At 33.0% G+C, this 19,848-nt stretch overlaps 2 protein-coding genes across 2 annotated transcripts; one reads left to right on the top strand and one right to left on the bottom strand.

Moving 5' to 3' along the window:
- Nucleotides 1-634: 634 nt before the first annotated feature.
- LOC134708107 (surfeit locus protein 1-like) lies at nucleotides 635-9,547 on the bottom strand. The gene is made up of 9 exons (XM_063568409.1): nucleotides 9,447-9,547; nucleotides 8,113-8,241; nucleotides 6,606-6,727; nucleotides 5,133-5,330; nucleotides 4,118-4,196; nucleotides 3,547-3,594; nucleotides 2,335-2,449; nucleotides 1,348-1,429; nucleotides 635-790 (listed from the first exon to the last, which is right to left on the bottom strand). Exons 1-9 carry the CDS (start codon nucleotides 9,468-9,470, stop codon nucleotides 685-687), a joined length of 903 nt encoding a protein of 300 aa, XP_063424479.1. The 5' UTR covers nucleotides 9,471-9,547; the 3' UTR covers nucleotides 635-684.
- LOC134708108 (prefoldin subunit 6-like) lies at nucleotides 9,545-19,810 on the top strand. The gene is made up of 4 exons (XM_063568410.1): nucleotides 9,545-9,683; nucleotides 17,742-17,812; nucleotides 18,764-18,888; nucleotides 19,600-19,810. Exons 1-4 carry the CDS (start codon nucleotides 9,623-9,625, stop codon nucleotides 19,718-19,720), a joined length of 378 nt encoding a protein of 125 aa, XP_063424480.1. The 5' UTR covers nucleotides 9,545-9,622; the 3' UTR covers nucleotides 19,721-19,810.
- Nucleotides 19,811-19,848: the final 38 nt, after the last annotated feature.

Here is a 19,848-nt window from a genome sequence, read left to right as displayed (position 1 = left end):
AATTGAAGTTTTCAAGCATAGCAGGGTCTTGTAGATCCATTTTAAATTGAATACATTTTTCGTTTTAGAACGTGAAAAATAAACTAAGATTTTGACATAAATTCTTTCATCAACATCTTCATTGAAGCAATAACTCCTTTAAGAGTTGACAGACAATATCAAGTTTTTTTTTTTTTCAATTGTTTTGCTGTGTACAGTTCTTTTAATCTACCACAGCATTCTAAAAAAATAGTATAAATTCATTATTAAAGGCCAATAACTCCACTAAAGGGTTGACTAACTATTTTTGAAGGGTGAGACTGTTGACAGTTGACTTATTTATAGATCTTGATGTTACTGATCATTTGTTCTTGAAAGTTTCTATCTTTGAAGTTTTCATTATAATAAGGTAAGAACCTTAAAAAGTGAAACAAATTGTCATCCAAGGGCATTAACTCAATAAGCAGTTGAATTTTTCCCCCAAACACAGTCAAATATATATTAAGCAGTCACTTATGGAAAAAACCAATAGTGACCACTCAAGAGAGCTGAACTCTTATATGAGGTTCTGAAAAAATTGATTCCATCATCACAAGTGGTAACCTGCTGCAGAAATACTGGAGAAAGCAGTCATTACTAGAACAAACAACAGAACTATAAAACCATGTTTACTTCAAATATATAACAATAAAAAAATAACTAAAGTCAAAGTCCTTTCTCTCTCCTATATATCTCATGTAACAGTTTTGAAGGGGCTGGTCTCACAAATTTTCGATACCAGAGAAATCCAGTTATTGCACAGAGGGAAAACCTGAAAATAAATTATAGAACAACATTGTAGAAAAGTATATTTCCAAAATTATTGTCAACAGAGCTTAATATTGACCATCTAAAGGATCCATTAAATGTTTATCTCTTTTATGTGTTCAGAAATGTGTTCTGTTTAAATTTTTCAATATTACATTAAAATGCATTCTTTCTATGAAACAATCTGGCTATCTTGTTAGTTGTTTGTGTTGTAATGTCCAGTATTTTGTGTCATTTGTTTTATCCTTTTTACATAAAATACCTTTTCTCATAGATTACTTAATAATCACACATAAATAAGGTGGTTATAAAAACTCAAAAATTAAACCTACATGTATGTAATGGTTTAATGAAATAAATATCCTAGTGAAGGCATAATTCAGAAAAGATTAACTTATAAATGAAGATTTTTTTATAGTTAACAACAGAACTTTGAAAACTTAAAAATAACTTCTCTGACTATAGCTTGACTACTAAAATGTCAAATGTTTCCTAAAAACATTTATAACATATTATTTTTTTCTTAAAAAGGTTAACCAGTAAAAGTCAGACTGGACTTACCATGTAAAAATATATGATACATGATCATTATGTAGCTTGACCACTGTTTGACCTCCAATAGGTCCACCTCTTACTGTGCTTGCTAAAAATAAACAAAAAAATCAATCTTATAAATGTAAAAATAAATGGTAAAATTTTTGAGAAAGTTACCAGAAAGAATTTGAAAATATAAATACATGTTCAATTCCTAACTACAAGATTTGACAGAAGTCAATGGTCAGAAAGGTGATGTTGTTTTGGTTGATTCCGTTAAATAGGACATGGAAGTTTATGATGGGAATTTTTTAAATCAATCAACCAAGACAGTGAGAACTTTGCATTCATCAAATGGAAATAAAACATTAATGATTAAATCACACATAAAACATATACTTCCATTCATACCCTCACACATTTATTTGTATGGACAAGCTCTTAGCAATGCTGTATATGAGGTACCAGGGTATCTTGAATTTTATTAGCTATACTAGATTTTTGTTTACTAACAATAACATGCTGGTGATATTTTCTCTTTCAAAATCTTCTTGTGTACATAATCATAGTAACTGTTTCTTTGACAAGCTCAAATTGTATACGGTTATTAGGGATCAATTAAAAAATTAAAATAGTTTTGAAAAACTTTGCCTCACCATGTTCTTTACCCAGTCTAACAAATACCTACTCGCACTTTCATTTCTTATGTTTAGTGGACTGTGAAATTGGGGCCAAAACTCTAAATTTGACATTAAAATTAGAAAGGCGGTATCATAGGAGACATGTGTACTAAGTTTCAAGTTGATTGGACTTCAACTAAATAAAAAAATCTACCTTGAGGAAAATTTTTAACCTGAAGCGGGGCAGATGCATGAATAAACAGACTAACGAATGAACAAACAGATCCATGGACCGAAAAACAGAATGCCCCTAAATGGGGCATAAAAACAGGAACTGACCAAACTATCAATGTTTTAATTGTTAAAAGTGAAATACAATGTTAAGATAATATACCTAAGTTTGCATCAAGATAAACAGGGACTGTTCCAAGATTTTTGGCGATCTGTTCAATATCTCTGTAATACCACAGATTATGTCCTGGATTATTTTTTGGTGTAAAACTATTTTTCTGAAAAAAAGTTGATAAGATAAAGCATCATTCACTTTAACCACAATACATGTATCACAACTATTTTTATATATATAAATGGTACACTAAACTAAGGTGACCATAAGTAAGATCTAGTTCAAATGATCTTTCAGATGCTACTGTGAAATGGACCACAAAACTAAGAGGTCTCATTCAAGTAACCTTCCTGATGCTACTCCAAATTGGACCACAAAACTATTGTCCAGTTCAAATGACCTATCAATATATTTTTTTGCAGTACCCGGTATCCCCTTTTATCAGTTTTTCAGCAATGTATTTTTGAAATTTTCTAGTTTGTTGATGTGCTTTTACAATACTACTTTCCAAATATATATACCATGTATGCTATATAGCATATTATTCTTTATAAAGTTTTAAAATCAATTATGACTAAATATGAATGTTAACATGTGTCTAGTGTGTTTTTGTACATATTCTTTAAGGTTGGAGATTTTCAGTGTGATCTTTTGATAAATTGTGTTAAGATGTCTTCACTTAATCAATGCCACCACAGTATTTATGAGGTATTATAATTTTTCTATGCAGGGCATTAACTTTATGCCAAAAAGAAAAGGATATGAGGCAAATAATAAACAGTAATAGGAGATACATTAAAAGTGTGATAATTTTAGATTATTGTTGATCATCTCAACTAGATTGATTTTCTCCCTTAATACGGTACAGGGAAAGTGAAAAAAGCAAGAGAGTTGAGATGACCAATGATAATCTGTTTATTTATATTTTCCCTATGACAACATTGTCAATTTCATTAGCAAAGCTACTTGCCTCCTTAGTTTCTAGCGATTAATTTCCATTTCAAGTGAGTAGCATGATATGAAAAATTATCACAAAAAAAGATCAAAGGAAAAATGCACAAAATAGCAATACCAGGGTAATTGCATTCATGTAACAGAACACATATGGGGGAAAAAAGTTGATTCAAATGTTTCTGTGTACATGGATGTACTGGTATCTCTGTTAGATTATTAGAATACCAAAATCAATGTTTTCCTCAAACTTAAAAAGTAACCTTTACAACTAAATTTTATCATCTAACATAAAACAGAATGCCTTACTTTTTCATCTGTTCTGACAACACCAACTATTTCAACCTCTCCTTCTGGCTGTAATAAAATGTCAGACAAGTTTTAATATATTGTAAAATAAAAACAACATGTCATGTACAGATGCCACAATGCTTAAACATATTTGTTAATCTATAATTGAAAATGAAAATGGGGAATGTGTTATAGAGACAAGTGGACCAAAGTTTAGAAAACAGCTGAAGGGCATCAATGGGTATTCAACACAGGGATAAAATCCTTCACTGAAGGTGTGCCTAAGCTTAATCTGCCCACATTTTCAAGTACAAGACATGTTTCCTTCATTTAAAAGAGAACAAAACATCCAGCAATGATTGAATGGCTGCTGTATGTTGACCAATCATGCACTAATTCTGTATGGATTTAAACAAGTTTTGATTTATATATTTACTCTGTTGATTACGATATTTGTCTAATCAAGATTAACTATTTCATGTTGATGAATATCTTGATCAATAGACAAGTGTAATAGAACCAATATTTATCTACATTCTGTCCAGTGGTTATCTTGGAAGGTCAAATGAGAATTAAAAATATAATTTACCTGTGTTTCTGGTCTTTTGTATAATTTTCTTTCATCTTTATTTTTGGGTATCCATCCTCTGTTGACTAGTATTGTGGCACTGTAACAGAAAAATATATCTATACTAAACTTTGATCAATTTATGATCTGATTTTAAGACAAATTTTTATGTTAAAAATGTAATCTGACATTTTGAATTGATTTATTTCAAATGGAAATTCTTTACCCTAAACAGGAGAGAGAGGTTACCTTTTCTCTTTTTTACAACAGGAAGGTTATGGTGATTGTGAATGTAATCTTCCTGTTACCCTTCATTGCTAATTTATTCTCTATATTATCCACCTGAGGGTACATGGGATAATAATCTGTTACCCAAAATAGAAAACTTACTTTCTGTCTGACAGTTTAAGTGGTGTGATGAGCCAGAAACCAGTCTGTCTACCTGAGGATACTAAACTGTTATCCTAAACTGAAACTAACTTTCTGTCTGCCAATTTTTTTTAAAAGTGGTGTGATAAGCCAGAAACCAGTCTGTCTAACTGAGGATAATAAACTGTTACCATAAATATAAAACTTACGTTCTGTCTGCCAATTTAAGTGGTGTGATGAGCCAGAAACCAGTCTGTCTACCTGAGGATAATAAACTGTTACCATGAATAGAAAACTTACTTTCTGTCTGAGTGACAATTTAACTGGTGTGATTAGCCAGAAACCAGTTTGTCTACCTGAGGATACTAAACTGTTACCCAAAATAGAAAACTTACTTTCTGTCTGACAGTTTAAGTGGTGTGATGAGCCAGAAACCAGTCTGTCTACCTGAGGATACTAAACTGTTACCCTGAATTGTAAACTTACTTTCTGTCTGCCAATTTAAGTGGTGTGATGAGCCAGAAACCAGTCTGTCTACCTGAGGATACTAAACTGTTACCCTAAATTGTAAAGTTACTTTCTGTCTGACAATTTAAGTAGTGTGATAAGCCAGAAACCAGTCTGTCTACCTCAGGATACTAAACTGTTATCCTAAATTTTAACTTACTTTCTGTCTGACAATTTAAGTGGTGTGATGAGCCAGAAACCAGTCTGTCTACCTGAGGATAATAGACTACCACCATGACCAGAGGAGTACATTGCATCTTTTATATTTGTTCTAGGTCCAAGCTCTATAGATTTAGAGTGGTCAAATACACCTCGAACTTTTACACACTGGTATTCTAAGTCATAAATGTCATCTAATCTGTAAAGGATAATTATATTCATAAACATTGAATTAAATGTTTTTTTTAAAATTTATTTATAAATTGAAGTGTGGTATAAAGAGTCGTTACAATCAACCAAAAGATATTTAGAGGTCAACAGACAGTCACAACCTCAATATTAAATGATTAGTGACTGCTTAACGCTGCATAAGCACAAAAAGGTTATATGGAGGCGATCAATATAAGAAAGACGTGGAGCCTAAAATTTCCATCTAAGGGCCTTAACTCCTATTGAAAAAGCAACTGATAGCTTCAGTCAGACATTATGTTCTAGATCTTTGTAGGTAAAACAAGTGAAACTGTGAGCTACTGCTCACTGATGATAACCCTGCTGCAAGTGGATAATATTAATAGTGTAAAAATATGCGAGTGTTCTGTAAACAGGAAGTTGTCAAGTGATGAATCTGAAAACGCATCACACGGTATAGCTGACTTATATAAATCCTGAAAGCAAATTTCAGAAATCCTTGTATTGTAGTTCCTGAGAAAAATGTGACAAAAATTTTCAACTTGGCTATCATGTGTAAAATCAAACAAGTGTTCGGTAAACAGGAAGTTGTCGAGTGATGAATCTGAAAACGCATCACACGGTATAGCTGACTTATATAAATCCTGAAAACAAATTTCAGAAATCCTTGTATTGTAGTTCCTGAGAAAAATGTGACGAAAATTTTCAACTTGGCTATCATGTGTAAAATAATACAAGTGTTCGGTCAACAGGAAGTTGTCAAGTGATGAATCTGAAAACGCATCACAGGGTATGGCTAACATATATAAATGTTGATACCAAATTACAGAAAGGGTGGATGTGTAGTTCCTGAGAAAAATGTGATGAAAGTTTCATGGGACGGACTGACTGACCGACTGACTGACAGACAGAGGTAAAACAGTATACCCCCCCTTTTTGAAAGCGGGGAGCGGGGGTATAAATACAGGTTTAAATAACTGTTCATGATCAAGGTTCTCATTCATAGTAACTTTAATCAACATAGGTAACTTGGTTTCTGAGAACTCAAAACCACAGTGTAGACTGGCTATAGTGATTTCAGAAGTAACTACTTAGACAAGTTGGCCACCAAGGCCCCTGAATTCAAAGACAATTTTTCAAAAGGGTAAACTTAGAATTCTGAGTGTCATTTTACATTGTGTTATACAAACAAGAAATCACATCAAAATATGTGATACATTTATGCATGTCAGATTTTATGTACATAACTGCAAAGAAGAGGATCTAGAAAAATAATTATTCATACTTGCTGGGAAGAGGAACTGGGTTATTTCCTGTTTTTTCTTCTAAACTTTTTATGAGCTCCAATTTTTCTATACGCCTCTGAATTTGCCATACTCCAAGACAGAAAGCTGCTACAGGGACAGTCTGAAGAAATAAAGAAACAACATGCGTTTTAAACAATATAATAATGAGATATTAAAATAAAATTAACATTCCTACATGTAATATGTTTGATTTATATCATTGCCATCACTGGAATAAAACTCTTTTATAATATATGCTGATTTCTACCAACATTTAAATGTTTATGTGCTAACCACGCTTATTGGATCCTAGCATCTTTAAACAGACAGACCTGCTTAACATTTTTCAAACACCCACCTTAATCGTATGTACATTAACCAACCCTGCCTTAAGAAATATATTGATTTTATCATTAAATACATTTATCAGTCTATAGAAACTATCCCCATTAGAATATTTATTCCTTTGCTCAATGTACTAAGTTACGTATATTTATTTCGATTCTGATTAGGACAATTAACATGATTAAGGTTATTTCTATGGCCGATGAGTATAAGGGTAGAGTGATTGTGTAGGCTCTTCCATGAACCTCCCTTTATTGTAAAGAAGCAAGCAGCTGACACTGTGTTTTTTCAAAGGGAGGAGTTTTTGAACAGCCAGCATGAACGGTTGTTGTGTCTAGATCAAGTATGTCAATTTTGGAATGCAACACATTACAGTCACAGTCAATGAATTAGTAACAATTAACATGTGCATCATTTAAGAGTTTGGAAGTGTTTTAAATTAAAGAAATATATTTAATGTATGACAATTTGATAAAATTCATTATTCTGCAGGAGTCAATATGTGCAAAAGAAAATTATTGGATTTAGAGCACAGGTTTAATCATGAACATGATAAAGAAAAAGAAGCATGTCATATTAGAATCAATAAAGAAACCATGTTATCCTAAACACAGTATAACCCAAAAAAAAAGGGTTTTACATCTACAATGATAATGTTGACAGTTCTGTTAAAGAAGAGAGGTGTATGGTCAAAATCTAACCATTTAAACTAATAAGTGGGTGGGTGGTCTCAGGTGCTCCAAAAGAGTGAGCAGATTCTGCTCCACATGTGGCACCTGTCAGGCCTTGCGGTCATAAAACTTTTGAGCACAATTTTTGTACTCTATTTGCTTTGTTAAGCAGTTTTTGATGGAAAAGTTGAAATTACTCAAGAATCAACCAATAGAAATACTGGATTTTGTGTTTCTAGAACTTATTTTGTACTCGGAGTCCTGAGTAATGTTTTATGACCGAGTGCCCAGGTTGCTAATCATGCTAATGTAAGACAGTAAGTACAAACCCTGTGATGAGTAGGTCACAATAAATAGAGGAAGCTTGATAGTTACATACAGATATAAAATCAAATGAAAAAGTGCATTCCTTTTGTATAAATTTCTAAGTAATTATCTCCATCCGTGAAATTTCCATGCCTACAACATTTACAATATTTTTTCACTGTACCAATAATATAATTCCTCCTTCATTAAACAGTCCACTTTTTATATATGGATCTATTCTTGGTCTCTGTAAAGGTTTTTTGGTAGACTGTAACCTCATCAGACGCAAACATTGTGACATTATCCTCTTCATCTGAAAATAAAATAAATAAATGGCATATATAATTTTTTGTTTACAGAAAATTGCTACAGAAGGCCCAACAACACGGCTATCTTGTAATGCATTATTTAAGCGTTTTAAGACAAAAAATGTGAATTAAAAGATCAAACATTTTCTATCAATTTTTTTTTTACAGTGTAAATCATTGTAAATATAGCTGAATAGACAGTCTTTTTAACAACCAAAATAATCCAAATATAGAAAAAATAAAGAACACGTTGGAAGGTAGGTGAAACTTACATAAATGATGAGATAAATGAAAAATAAAGAGATTGATGGCCGATTTATATAATTTCAAGGCCCTCAGTTGGCTCCAGAAGCGACAAAGCAGCGCATCTATTTTGGGTGGGCAAATATCCACTTTTTGATATGGGATATGAGCTCTGACGTCCCACGGCCCCAGCTTGTCTGGCAAAACAGCCGTTGGACGTCAGAGTAATCTCGGACTAGATATATATATATATATATAGCTATATGTCTTATAGTATATGAATGTTGTTTTAATTTCAATATTGTATGTTTGTAATGATTGTCATATAAAAAAGAAGATGTGGTATAATTGCCAATGAGACAACTATCCACAAAAGACCAAAATGACACAAACATTAGCAATTATAGGTCACCGTACGGCCTTCAACAATGAGCAAAGCCCATACTGCATATACAATGTAGTCAGCTATAAAAGGCCCCGATAAGACAATGTAAAACAATTCAAGCGAGAAAACTAATGGCCTTATTTATGTAAAAAAATGAACGAAAAACAAATATGTAACACATAAACAAACAACAACCACTGAATTACAGGTCATGTTTGTCTTGGTAACAATCCAATATTTTACACCAATAAAATAATTTGATTTGATATATATTTTTTGGACTACCATAATTTACACAGGTCTGTTACACAATTACTCATCATGGTGCTGAGGAAGTAGGAAGATGCAGATGCTATTAAATTTTAATGTTACTAATTGTGACTCTTCTCACTATACAAAACCTTGCTTGGGTGGATAGTTGTCTCATTAACATTGCACTCATGACATACATTTTTGACATACAACATCTTATAAATAATTTATTTTGAAACATGACAACTATTGCAAATGATAGTTTAATGAAAAATATTATTTGCTTTGACACACAGTTTGAAGTTATTCAAATAAAAGTATTTGTTTAACCTTTCTTATGCCTGATGAATTCATTTTGTCAGTCAAATATTAGCAGCTCTCATTAAAGAAGGTGAGTTTAATGTTAAAAAGTAAATGTAGAAGTAGCAACGGTTAATTAGATTGGACAAGTGCTCTGAAATTGACCAATCAAAATTAGTTTACCAGAAATTCTATTCTGTTTCAATATGGCTGAACTTCAGAAACGATTGCAGAGCGATATTGAAAAATATGACGCATTCCAGAAAGGTAAAACATTATCTTGTTGACGATAAAAATTGGAAACAACATACCAACATACTGAGATAATTTGATATCTCTATCGTTGTATATGTCCAGTTATGTCACTGTGTCATGTTTTTATATCCATGGTCACAGACACACTTGCAAATGACTTGTTTATAATAAATTGGAAGGTAGACTATCCTTATATGATAGACCATCGACGTCGCAATGCCAATGTTTAGCATCACAAGCTTGTGTCCTTGGCCGAGCAATGGAATTTGTGGAAACAAGAGGTTTCGGTCTTGGTCGTTTCGGCCATGTGTTTTTTCACATGTTGCGACGTATCTCAAAGATGATTAATGGTAAATGCTCTTAAAACTTTACACACTTCTTTGTTATATTAATCTTAAGATCTGTATACTTTTTGGTGATGATTCAATGACATTTCAGAGTAATTTAATTGAGTTTTTTGTTAAAAAAAAAAGGGGGGGGTTCACATGTCATGCATGTAGCGCCATATCTCAAAAACGATTTATGATTATTGCTTATATTGTAATATTAATCTTAAGATCTGTATACTTTTTGGTGGTGATTCCAATTTTTTTTTTAGAGTAATTGAGGTTTTTGAGATACAATTGCTTTCAATAGTCCGGCGGCTACAAGCATATTTCAGACGAATTGTGCACATCCTGTTACAAGCATGAAACTTGGCATAGACCTTCCTCAACTATTAATCTTTTATTTCAGATAGGGAGGCATTTGAAAAAAATGTCTCACTTCCAGTAAAATCCAAAATGGCGGACGTCATACTTAAATCAGCTAGCGTGTAAAAATGTGTTATTATCATGCTACTATCATAATATTTGGTACAGACCTTTTTTTTTACTACTTTCGGATAAATTAAATAGATTAGGTGTTTTCAGAAACCCCACTTCCGGTTTAAATCCAATATGGCTGACATTGTATTTAAATAAGCTTATTTTTAGGGAGGGTAACTGAAATGTGTTTTAACGTATTGCTACTATCATTACATTGTGTATGAACCTTTATTTGGTGTTTCTGATGTATACAATGCATAAGATATAATGTCTTAAAAACCCTTTCTTCCGGTAATATCCAAAATGGCGGACATAGAAATGTCATTTTTTTATTCAAATTTTCTTTTTTTTCAAAATGTAAAGAAAATGCTTTTAATTGGTGCTGGTCATTGCACTTTTGGCTTAAAGTTATCCTCACAACCACTTATTCAAGCATGTTGTAAATATTTAGATATAAAGTTGACACTTCCGGTTAAAAATATGACGTAAATTTCAAAGATGAGTCCTCAATCTATTTCTTCGATGTAAAGTTTTGGATAAATTGATTAAAACAAAATAAAATCACTATAATATAATAATAGTACTAAACATTATTTAGAATTATTACTATTCGGCCACATAATACATGTTTATTCACAGTCACCATGACATGCACACATCGCAGTGCACGGGATACCCGATTTTCCACATTAAAAATGACCGCGGTATCCTTTCTTACATCCACAATGTATAAGCTTTTGACAAAATGATGAGGCCTCAAAAAGAGTTTTTCAAAAGTTATCCTCTTTGTCCCCGCCTGGAGTGGGTAGCATAAGAGCCAATCCCAAGCTCGTCTCCCTAAACTCCTACCTAAGTATATTGCATGATTTACATGCTGGAAAAGATCTAGACCAAGTTGAGGGAATAGCCTCAGAAAGCCGTTCCTGTTGCGCAAATAGTTATTTTCTTGCTTCGTTGACCATGCTATACCCATCTGTTAAGTTTGTGCGATCTAAAAGTAAAACACCGGTGATTTAGTCTGATTAATCATCATTCTTTTTGTTAAAGTCACATCTTCAAATGCAATCAATGTCTCCCACATAGTCTTTTTCCCCCTTTCAAGCAAAGAGAGAACCATATCACAACAGGTAAAGACATGGATAACAATAAGTGTTTAAGATCACTCAGATCACTCATTACCTAGTGCATTTGAAAGGCCATTGATAGATATTAATCCAAAGTCGTTTGCCCTCCTAAACACAATCCATAGTTCGTCTACCCCTTTGTCCCGAAATAGCGAAACAGTAGTGACAGCATCATCATTAACGACTGTTCGAATCATGACTCGTTTAAGTGCGTGTTTCACTGCATCAGACACATGCACCATGATTGTAGTGTCTGCCCCTAAATGTGAACTTGGTGCTGAACTTGAAATACATTACGTGGTGGATAAGATAGAATATCCTGACCATTTGTTGCTATAACTACAATACGCATCCAAGACTTCATCTACTCGTATTTCAGTTTCAATGTATTTTATTTAGGTAAGGACAAAATACTCAATCAGCATACTCAGTAGGCCGCAATTCACAATCGGAGACCTGATTTCCAACATTTACAAAGACTGTGGTATTGTGTCTCACATCCATAAATTCTGCAAAAACACATATTTTCTTGCCTTGTTAACCTAATCTGTTTCTTTTTTTCTCTCGATCTTACAACAAAACCACGTATCGTTTTCAATGACATTAAACATCAAATCCATATTGTGATGTTGGCTGGTCAATCATCATTCTAAATGCTATAGTCACATCTTCAAACTCCATTTATGTCACCAAAGCAGTTCCTTTTCCAGCAAACGTGTTATCTTTTAATGCCTAGAGCATTTGAAAGGTCATTGATTGATATATATTTTATACTTTTCCTCTTCCAAATGCAAAGTTTGTCTGTCCCTATGTCACGGAATAGCGAAACAGCAATGACATCAGTATCGACTGTTTGAGTCATGACTCAGTTAATTAAGTCTATGTTTCACTGCATCAGACACATCTATCTTGATTCTAGTGTCAGTCTCTTCGTGTAAACATGGTGCTAAACTTGAAACATCATCAAGTGGTGGATAACACTGAACATCCTGAGCATTTGTTGCTTCAACTACCTTGTACTCAAAATTGTATTGAGCAAGCTCCTGTGAATGAAAACTTAAAAGTTCTTTCTAACTGTCGTCATCTCTCAGAAAACTTTCCGAATTTTAAGGATGTTTTAATCCTGGGTGTAATCCCTTTCCCCTAAATGTTGCCCTTGCTTCTTTTAGCAGCTTTCAAAATACCAGTATTGTCTATGTTCACATCCAACACTACATCCACTGTTGCTACAGTTTCAAGGTGTTTCGTAACGAGTATGATGATTGGTTATTATGTCCTTACCTTAATAGAATACCTTGAGACTGTAACAAGAGTGGATGAAGTCTTTGATGAGTATGGTAGTTGTAGCAATAAATGCACAGGATATTCTATCTTATTCACCACGTGATGTATTTTAAGTGTAGTACCATGTTCACATAAAGAGACTGACACTTAAATCATGGTGCATGTGTCTGATGCAGTGAAACACGCACTTAAACGAGTCATGATTAACAGTCACTGATGATGCTGTCAATACTATTTTGCTATTCCTTGACAAAGGGGCAGACGAACTATGGATTGTATTATGGGAGGCAAAAATCTTTGGATTCATATCTATCAATGGCCTTTCAAATGCACTAGGCAATGAGTGATCAAACAGTTTTATTTCTGACCCATACCTTATGACGGGTTGTGATACTGTTCTCTTTTTGCTTGAAAAGGGGAAAAAAAAGGACTGCGTGGGAGACATTGATGGCATTTGAAGATGTGACTTTAACATAAACAATGATGATTGATCAGCCTAAAACACCGGGGTTGTACTGTAAGATCGCACAAACTTATCAGATCTAACATGATTAACGAAGCAAGAAAATCAATTTTTGCACAAAAGGGAAAACTCATTTCAAGTGAGACTATTCCCACGACGTGTTCTAGTTTTTTCAAGCATGTAAAACGTGTAATATACTAATGCAGGTGTTTAGCTAGACGAGCTTTGGATTGACTCTTATGCTACCTAGTCTTGTCACTAATGGATTGCGAAGGGACAAAGAGGGTCCCTTTTAAAAAAACTCTTTCTGAGACCTCATCATTTTTTCAGAAGCTTGTACATTATGGATGTAAGAAAGGATGCCGCGGTTATTTTTAATGTGTAAAATAGGGTCTCCCGTGCACTGCCTTGTGTGCATGTGGTTGTGACTGTGAATAAGCATGTATTCTTGGCCAAATAGTAGTAATTTTAAATATTTTTTAGTACTTTAGCGATTTTATTTTGTTTAAATCAATCTATCCAAAACTCTACATCGAAGAAATAGATTGAGGACTCATCTTTGAAATTTACGTCATATTTTTACCGGAAGTGTCAACTTTATATCTTAGCATTTACAACATGTTGAATAAGTGGGTTTGGGGATAACTTAAAGCCAAAAGTGTAATGACCAGCACCAAATAAAATCATTTTCTTCACATTTTGAAAAAATGTGAAAATTTGAATGAAAAATTGATATTTCTCTGTTCGCCATTTTGGATACTTCCGGAAGTAAGGGTTTTTAAGACATATGTCTCATACATTGTCTCCATCAGAAGCACTAATGAAAGGTTCATACACAATGTAATTATAGTAGCAATACGTTAAAACACATTTCAATTACCCTCCCTAAAAAATAAGCTTATTGAAGTACAATGTCCGCCATATTGGATTTTAACCAGAAGTGGGGTTTCTGAAGACATTTAATCTATTTAATTTATCCAAAAGTAGTAAAACACAAAGGTCTGTACCAAATATTATGATAGTAGCATGATAATACAACATTTTTACACGCTAGCCTTCGATATTGGGCTGATTTAAGTATGGCGTCCGCCATTTAGGATTTTACCGGAAGTGAGACATTTTTTTCAAGTGCCTCCCTATCTGAAATAAAAGAGTTAATGTTGAGGAAGGATGCCGAATTTCATGCTTGTAACAGGATGTGCACAATTTTTCACAAAGCCGCCGGACTACAAGCAATCAGTAGACTTTTACCATAATCATGATAATCTTCATGTTTGATATTTCCCTGATTTATATGCGTGTTTTTCACAACACAGAAAATCTGAATTAAGCAGTATTTATATTTAGTGTTTTTATACGACCGCAAATTTTGAAAAAATTTTCGTCGTATATTGCTATCACGTTGGCGTCGTCGTCGTCGTCGTCGTCGTCGTCGTCGTCGTCGTCCGAATACTTTCAGTTTTCGCACTCTAACTTTAGTAAAAGTGAAAAGAAATCTATGAAATTTTAACACAAGGTTTATAACCACAAAAGGAAGGTTGGTATTGATTTTGGGAGTTTTGGTCCCAACATTTTAGGAATTAGGGGCCAAAAAGGGCCCAAATAAGCATTTTCTTGGTTTTCGCACTATAACTTTAGTTTAAGTTTATAGAAATCTATGAAATTTTGACACAAGGTTTATGACCACAAAAGAAAGGTTGGGATTGATTTTGGGAGTTTTGGTTTCAATAGTGTAGGAATTAGGGGCCAAAAAAGGGCCCAAATAAGCATTATTCTTGGTTTTCGCACAATAACTTTAGTTTAAGTAAATAGAAAATAATGAAATTTATACACAATGTTTATGACCACAAAAGGAAGGTTGGTATTGATTTTGGGAGTTTAGGTCCCAACAGTTTAGGAATAAGGGGCCAAAAAGGGACCCAAATAAGCATTTTTCTTGGTTTTCGCACCATAACTTTAGTATAAGTAAATAGAAATCTATGAAATTTAAACACAAGGTTTATGACCATAAAAGGAAGGTTGGTAATGATTTTGGGAGTTTTGGTCCAAACAGTTTAGGAATAAGGGGCCCAAAGGGTCCAAAATTAAACTTTGTTTGATTTCATCAAAATTGAATAATTGGGGTTCTTTGATATGCTGAATCTAACTTTGTATGTAGATTTTTAACTTTTGGTCCCGTTTTCAAATTGGTCTACATTAAGGTCCAAAGGGTCCAAAATTAAACTTCGTTTGATTTTGACAAAAAATTAATCGGTTGGGTTCTTTGATATGCTGAATCTAAAAATGTACTTAGATTCTTGATTATCGGCCCAGTTTTCAAGTTGGTCCAAATCGGGGTCCAAAATTAAACTTTGTTTGATTTCATCAAAAATTGAATAAATGGGGTTCTTTGATATGCCAAATCTAACTGTGTATGTAGATTCCTAATTTTTGGTCTTGTTTTCAAATTGGTCTACATTAAAGTCCAAAGGGTCCAAAATTAAACTTAGTTTGATTTTAACAAAAATTGAAATCTTGGGGTTCTTTGATATGCTGAATCCAAACATGTACTTAGATTTTTGATTCTGGGCCCAGTTTTCAAGTTGGTCCAAATCAGGATCTAAAATTATTATATTAAGTTTTGTGCAATAGCAAGTCTTTTCAATTGCACAGTATTGCGCAATGGCAAGAAATATCTTATTGCAAAATATTGTGAAATAGCAATTTTGTTTTTAATTAGAGTTATCTTTCTTTGTCCAGAATAGTAAGCAAGAAATATCTAATTGTAAGAATTTTTTTTATTTGGAGTTATCTTTCTTTGTCCTGAATCAATCTTTGTTATATATACAATATACAATGTATATTCACTTTTTACTACCAACTGATAAATTAAAATAATCTTTACCATTCAGTGATAACAAGCATTTTTTTTACATCTTAATATTTTATGATGTATTTAAATGAGTAGTAATTGTTGCAAACTCCATTAGAAATTTTAATTGAGATTAGTTTTGGAATAAGGGAAAGGGGGATGTGATTAAAAAAATTGGGTTCAATTTTCTCATTTGAAATTTCATAAATAAAAAGAAAATTTCTTCAAACATTTTTTTTAGAGGAATAATATTCAACAGCATAGTGAATTGCTCTAAGAGAAAACAAAATTTTTAATTTCATTAGAACGCATTCATTCTGTGTCAGAAACCTATGCTGTGTCAACTATTTAATCACAATCCAAATTTAGAGCTGAATCCAGCTTGAATGTTGTGTCCATACTTGCCCCAACCGTTCAGGGTTCAACCTCTGCGGTCGTATAAAGCTACGCCCTGCGGAGCATCTGGTTATAAATTTAGAAACTACTGAGATATCCTCACACCAAATAGCCTGCACTGCATCTCCATCAAGACCACCTGCAGGGCTTCATAAAAATGAAGCTTTATATATATACAGACTAAACAGTGTTTTAAAATATCATTAATAGAATAAAATTATAAATATTCATTTAAATTATATATATATACAGGGGCCTATCCAGCCATTTCAGGGTTCTCTCTAAGGATTTTTGAAGGCGAGTCTAGGGACTCGTCATTTTTGGCCATGGTGAGTCCAACAGCAAGAATAATATATTTTTATTGCAATATAATGTAATATTTTATGTCATTATCCTAGATTCAGTACAGGGAAAAAACTTAAAGGAAGCCCAGTCGCCCATGGCTCCTAGATTTTGGGCTGGGCCCCAAACTTTCAGATAAAGTTAAGTTGAACATATAGAAAAAAATTATGAAATATCTGGTCTGGGCTCCCAGTTTGAAATTCCCAAGTTTAGTCCCTGCAGTACAAGGACTCATCACCTGAAATGACCTGGTCATCCCAGACAACACAGATGTTGGTTCTGATAAGTTGAGAAACATTGATCATTATAATAGTATTCTACAATGTATTTAAAGCTACATTAAAATTGAATCACTTCTTTTAGTGATTAATTTGTACTACTTAAATAGGTGATTGTTAAAGAAAGACAACTTTAACTTCCAACCTTTATGGAAATAATGTTACTTGAATCAGTGATTGTCTCTTGTTTAAGTAAGTCCCCTGATGACTGATAAAATGATGATATTTGTGTTTAACTGTGTTTAATTTATACAAAATATTTCAATATTGATGTATCTGTGGACTCACCAGTTTTGAAAATGGGGAGTCCAGGCAGATTTGTCTCATGGACTTGCCTTAGCAAGAACCCTGTCATTTTACAAGGGGGTGTTCCAACTATATGTCCGCATGCAAATGCATTGATCGGCCCCAAAAAAGGGGGGGTTCCAACCCCTGGGAACCCTTTCCCCCCTCCCCCCGAGGATCCGCCAATGATATATATTAACATGATTAACATGATTAATTAAGATACTTTATTGTTTTTTAGACTTGCAGAAACATATTTCACAAAGACAACAACTTGAAGGACAGTTGACAGAAAACACTTTAGTGAAAGAGGTATCATAAATATTTTTAAATGTTTACTTGTGTTGTACATGTCCATGTTGTCAACTGTACATTTGTTCATCTGTTTAATGGTCAGAATGACCTAATATCCAATACCCCAAAATTCTTACCAGTTAACCAGATTTGTTTTTCAATTTTGATATAGACATAAAAAAGTGTTTTGAATATTTTTGGGATACAATTGCTTTTAAGCAATTCAATCTGTAGACTTATACCATTGACTAAGGGCCATGCACTCACATCAACCGTTTTATATTAAACATCCAGGAAATCTCAGATTCTTAAGATTGTCTTGCTTTAAATGGTATTAAAAACAAAAGGATTGAATTTAAACAACTGTCCTATAATGTTCTTCTCACAATCTTCATGTGTTGATATTTCCTTTGACTTGTATGCATGTTTTTAACAACACGGAAAATCAAAATTAAGCAGTATTTATATTAAGTATTTTTATAAATTTAGAAACACGTCAGAGGAAATTCCACAGTTTTGATAACATGAGAGAGTTCTTTGAATTGCGATCAATAAATCTATTTCTGTCATATAAGAACTGAAGTGGAGTATTCATATACACATGTATGTCACCGTTATGAAACTGATATTTGATAATGACCATGATGACATCCCGTACATAATAAGATAAAATAAGATATATAGCTTTCAGAGTAGTTTCATACTGCTAGAGATTTTTTATTCTCTCTGGAAAAATAAATCCAAATATGTTTTGATATTTAATACTAAATTGTACTAGTGTCTGTTTGTATAAATATATTTAATTATATCTGGTCAGAATCATGTAAATGTAATTTGTTTTGCTGCACAGGATGTTACTTTAAACACAAAAGTATACATTTCTGAGTATCAGAATATGTTACTACATTTGTAATACATGTACCATGAATACTGGGGGGAAATGAACTTATTCTAAGTTATTTATTTTAGGAGCTTGACAGATTAGAAAAAGATGCTAGTGTTTATAAAATGATTGGACCTGTTCTAGTCAAACAAAATTTAGATGAGTCAAAGTCAAATGTACAAAAAAGAATAGACTATATTGCTGATCTTGTGTAAGTATGCATTGTGCATCATATTAATAAACAAATGCTGCCTAATTCATGTAATTGCAACAACTAAAACATGTAACTTTTGTATTTCTCTGGACATTCATGAAGTCAAAAAATGAGGCATACATTTTTTTGTAGGTATGCTGGTTTTGGCAGCAATTTATCATGTTTAAGGGTAACCATTTAGTGGTAAGTCAATGATTTTTGGTATGCATTTTATTAGATTTGGTGCTTCTCATTACCATGGAGATTATTTGACTCCCTCCCCTTAGGGTTTGTTGACTTTGAAGCTTTAACCTAGTTTACATGTATTAGTTTCTGAGTAGGTCAGTTGAAGGGGAACCACTAGCATGACTTGTGGTACATGTAGGTAAATGTATTTGATCTGTAGATGTACAAAATGTATTAACATTGGTACATCTCATCTCCATGGAGATTGTTTGGTCATGTACCTTCAGTCATGGCTTTGACCAAAATTCACCATTGGACATGATTCACTATCTACAAAACAAAGTATTATACTACAATTTTCTGTTATTGTGTGATGTATGAGCAATGCATTAAAGGATCAGTAATATTGATATCTTTGTTAATATTTATTTACTTAACTTGTAGCTATAGCCATGATAGCAAACCATGTCTGACTGATGATTTGCAATGATGAGGTTACAGGCCAGCTTTCAGGATTTAAAAATGATATTATATATTTTTCAGAAAAAGACATGAAGAATCGATCAAAGATTTAGAAAAGAAACAAGACACATGTAAAGAAGGAATAAATAAATTACAACAACAGTTTCAACAGGCTCAAGTTAAGGCTGCTGCTGTTAAATAAACTCTTTGGCAGGCGGCTGCTGATAAATAAACTCTGTCAGGCTTTTGTGAGATAACATCCATAAACATTTATTAAAAATTTCTGATCTGATTGTTGTTTTTTATACCCCACGCAACGAGTTGTGGAGG

Source organism: Mytilus trossulus, chromosome 2, assembly GCF_036588685.1.
Source record: "Mytilus trossulus isolate FHL-02 chromosome 2, PNRI_Mtr1.1.1.hap1, whole genome shotgun sequence".
Taxonomy (NCBI): Eukaryota; Metazoa; Mollusca; class Bivalvia; order Mytilida; family Mytilidae; genus Mytilus; species Mytilus trossulus.
Note: the sequence above shows the minus strand (reverse complement) of the source record. Positions and strands in the feature narration are given on the sequence as shown.

What these genes read in the sequence shown, in the direction of transcription:
- LOC134708107 (XM_063568409.1), bottom strand. Translation starts at nt 9,470, where the DNA reads ATGAATTCATCAGGCATAAGAAAG. An exon ending in AAGGAGGAATTATATTATTG is followed by an intron (nt 6,728 to 8,112) that starts GTACAGTGAAAA and finishes TTATTTCTTCAG; the next exon opens with ACTGTCCCTGTAGCAGCTTT. An exon ending in TTGTCAGAACAGATGAAAAA is followed by an intron (nt 2,450 to 3,546) that starts GTAAGGCATTCT and finishes ACTTTTTTTCAG; the next exon opens with AAAAATAGTTTTACACCAAA.
- LOC134708108 (XM_063568410.1), top strand. Translation starts at nt 9,623, where the DNA reads ATGGCTGAACTTCAGAAACGATTGCAGAGCGATATTGAAAAATATGAC. An exon ending in ATATGACGCATTCCAGAAAG is followed by an intron (nt 9,684 to 17,741) that starts GTAAAACATTAT and finishes ATTGTTTTTTAG; the next exon opens with ACTTGCAGAAACATATTTCA. An exon ending in AAAACACTTTAGTGAAAGAG is followed by an intron (nt 17,813 to 18,763) that starts GTATCATAAATA and finishes TATTTATTTTAG; the next exon opens with GAGCTTGACAGATTAGAAAA.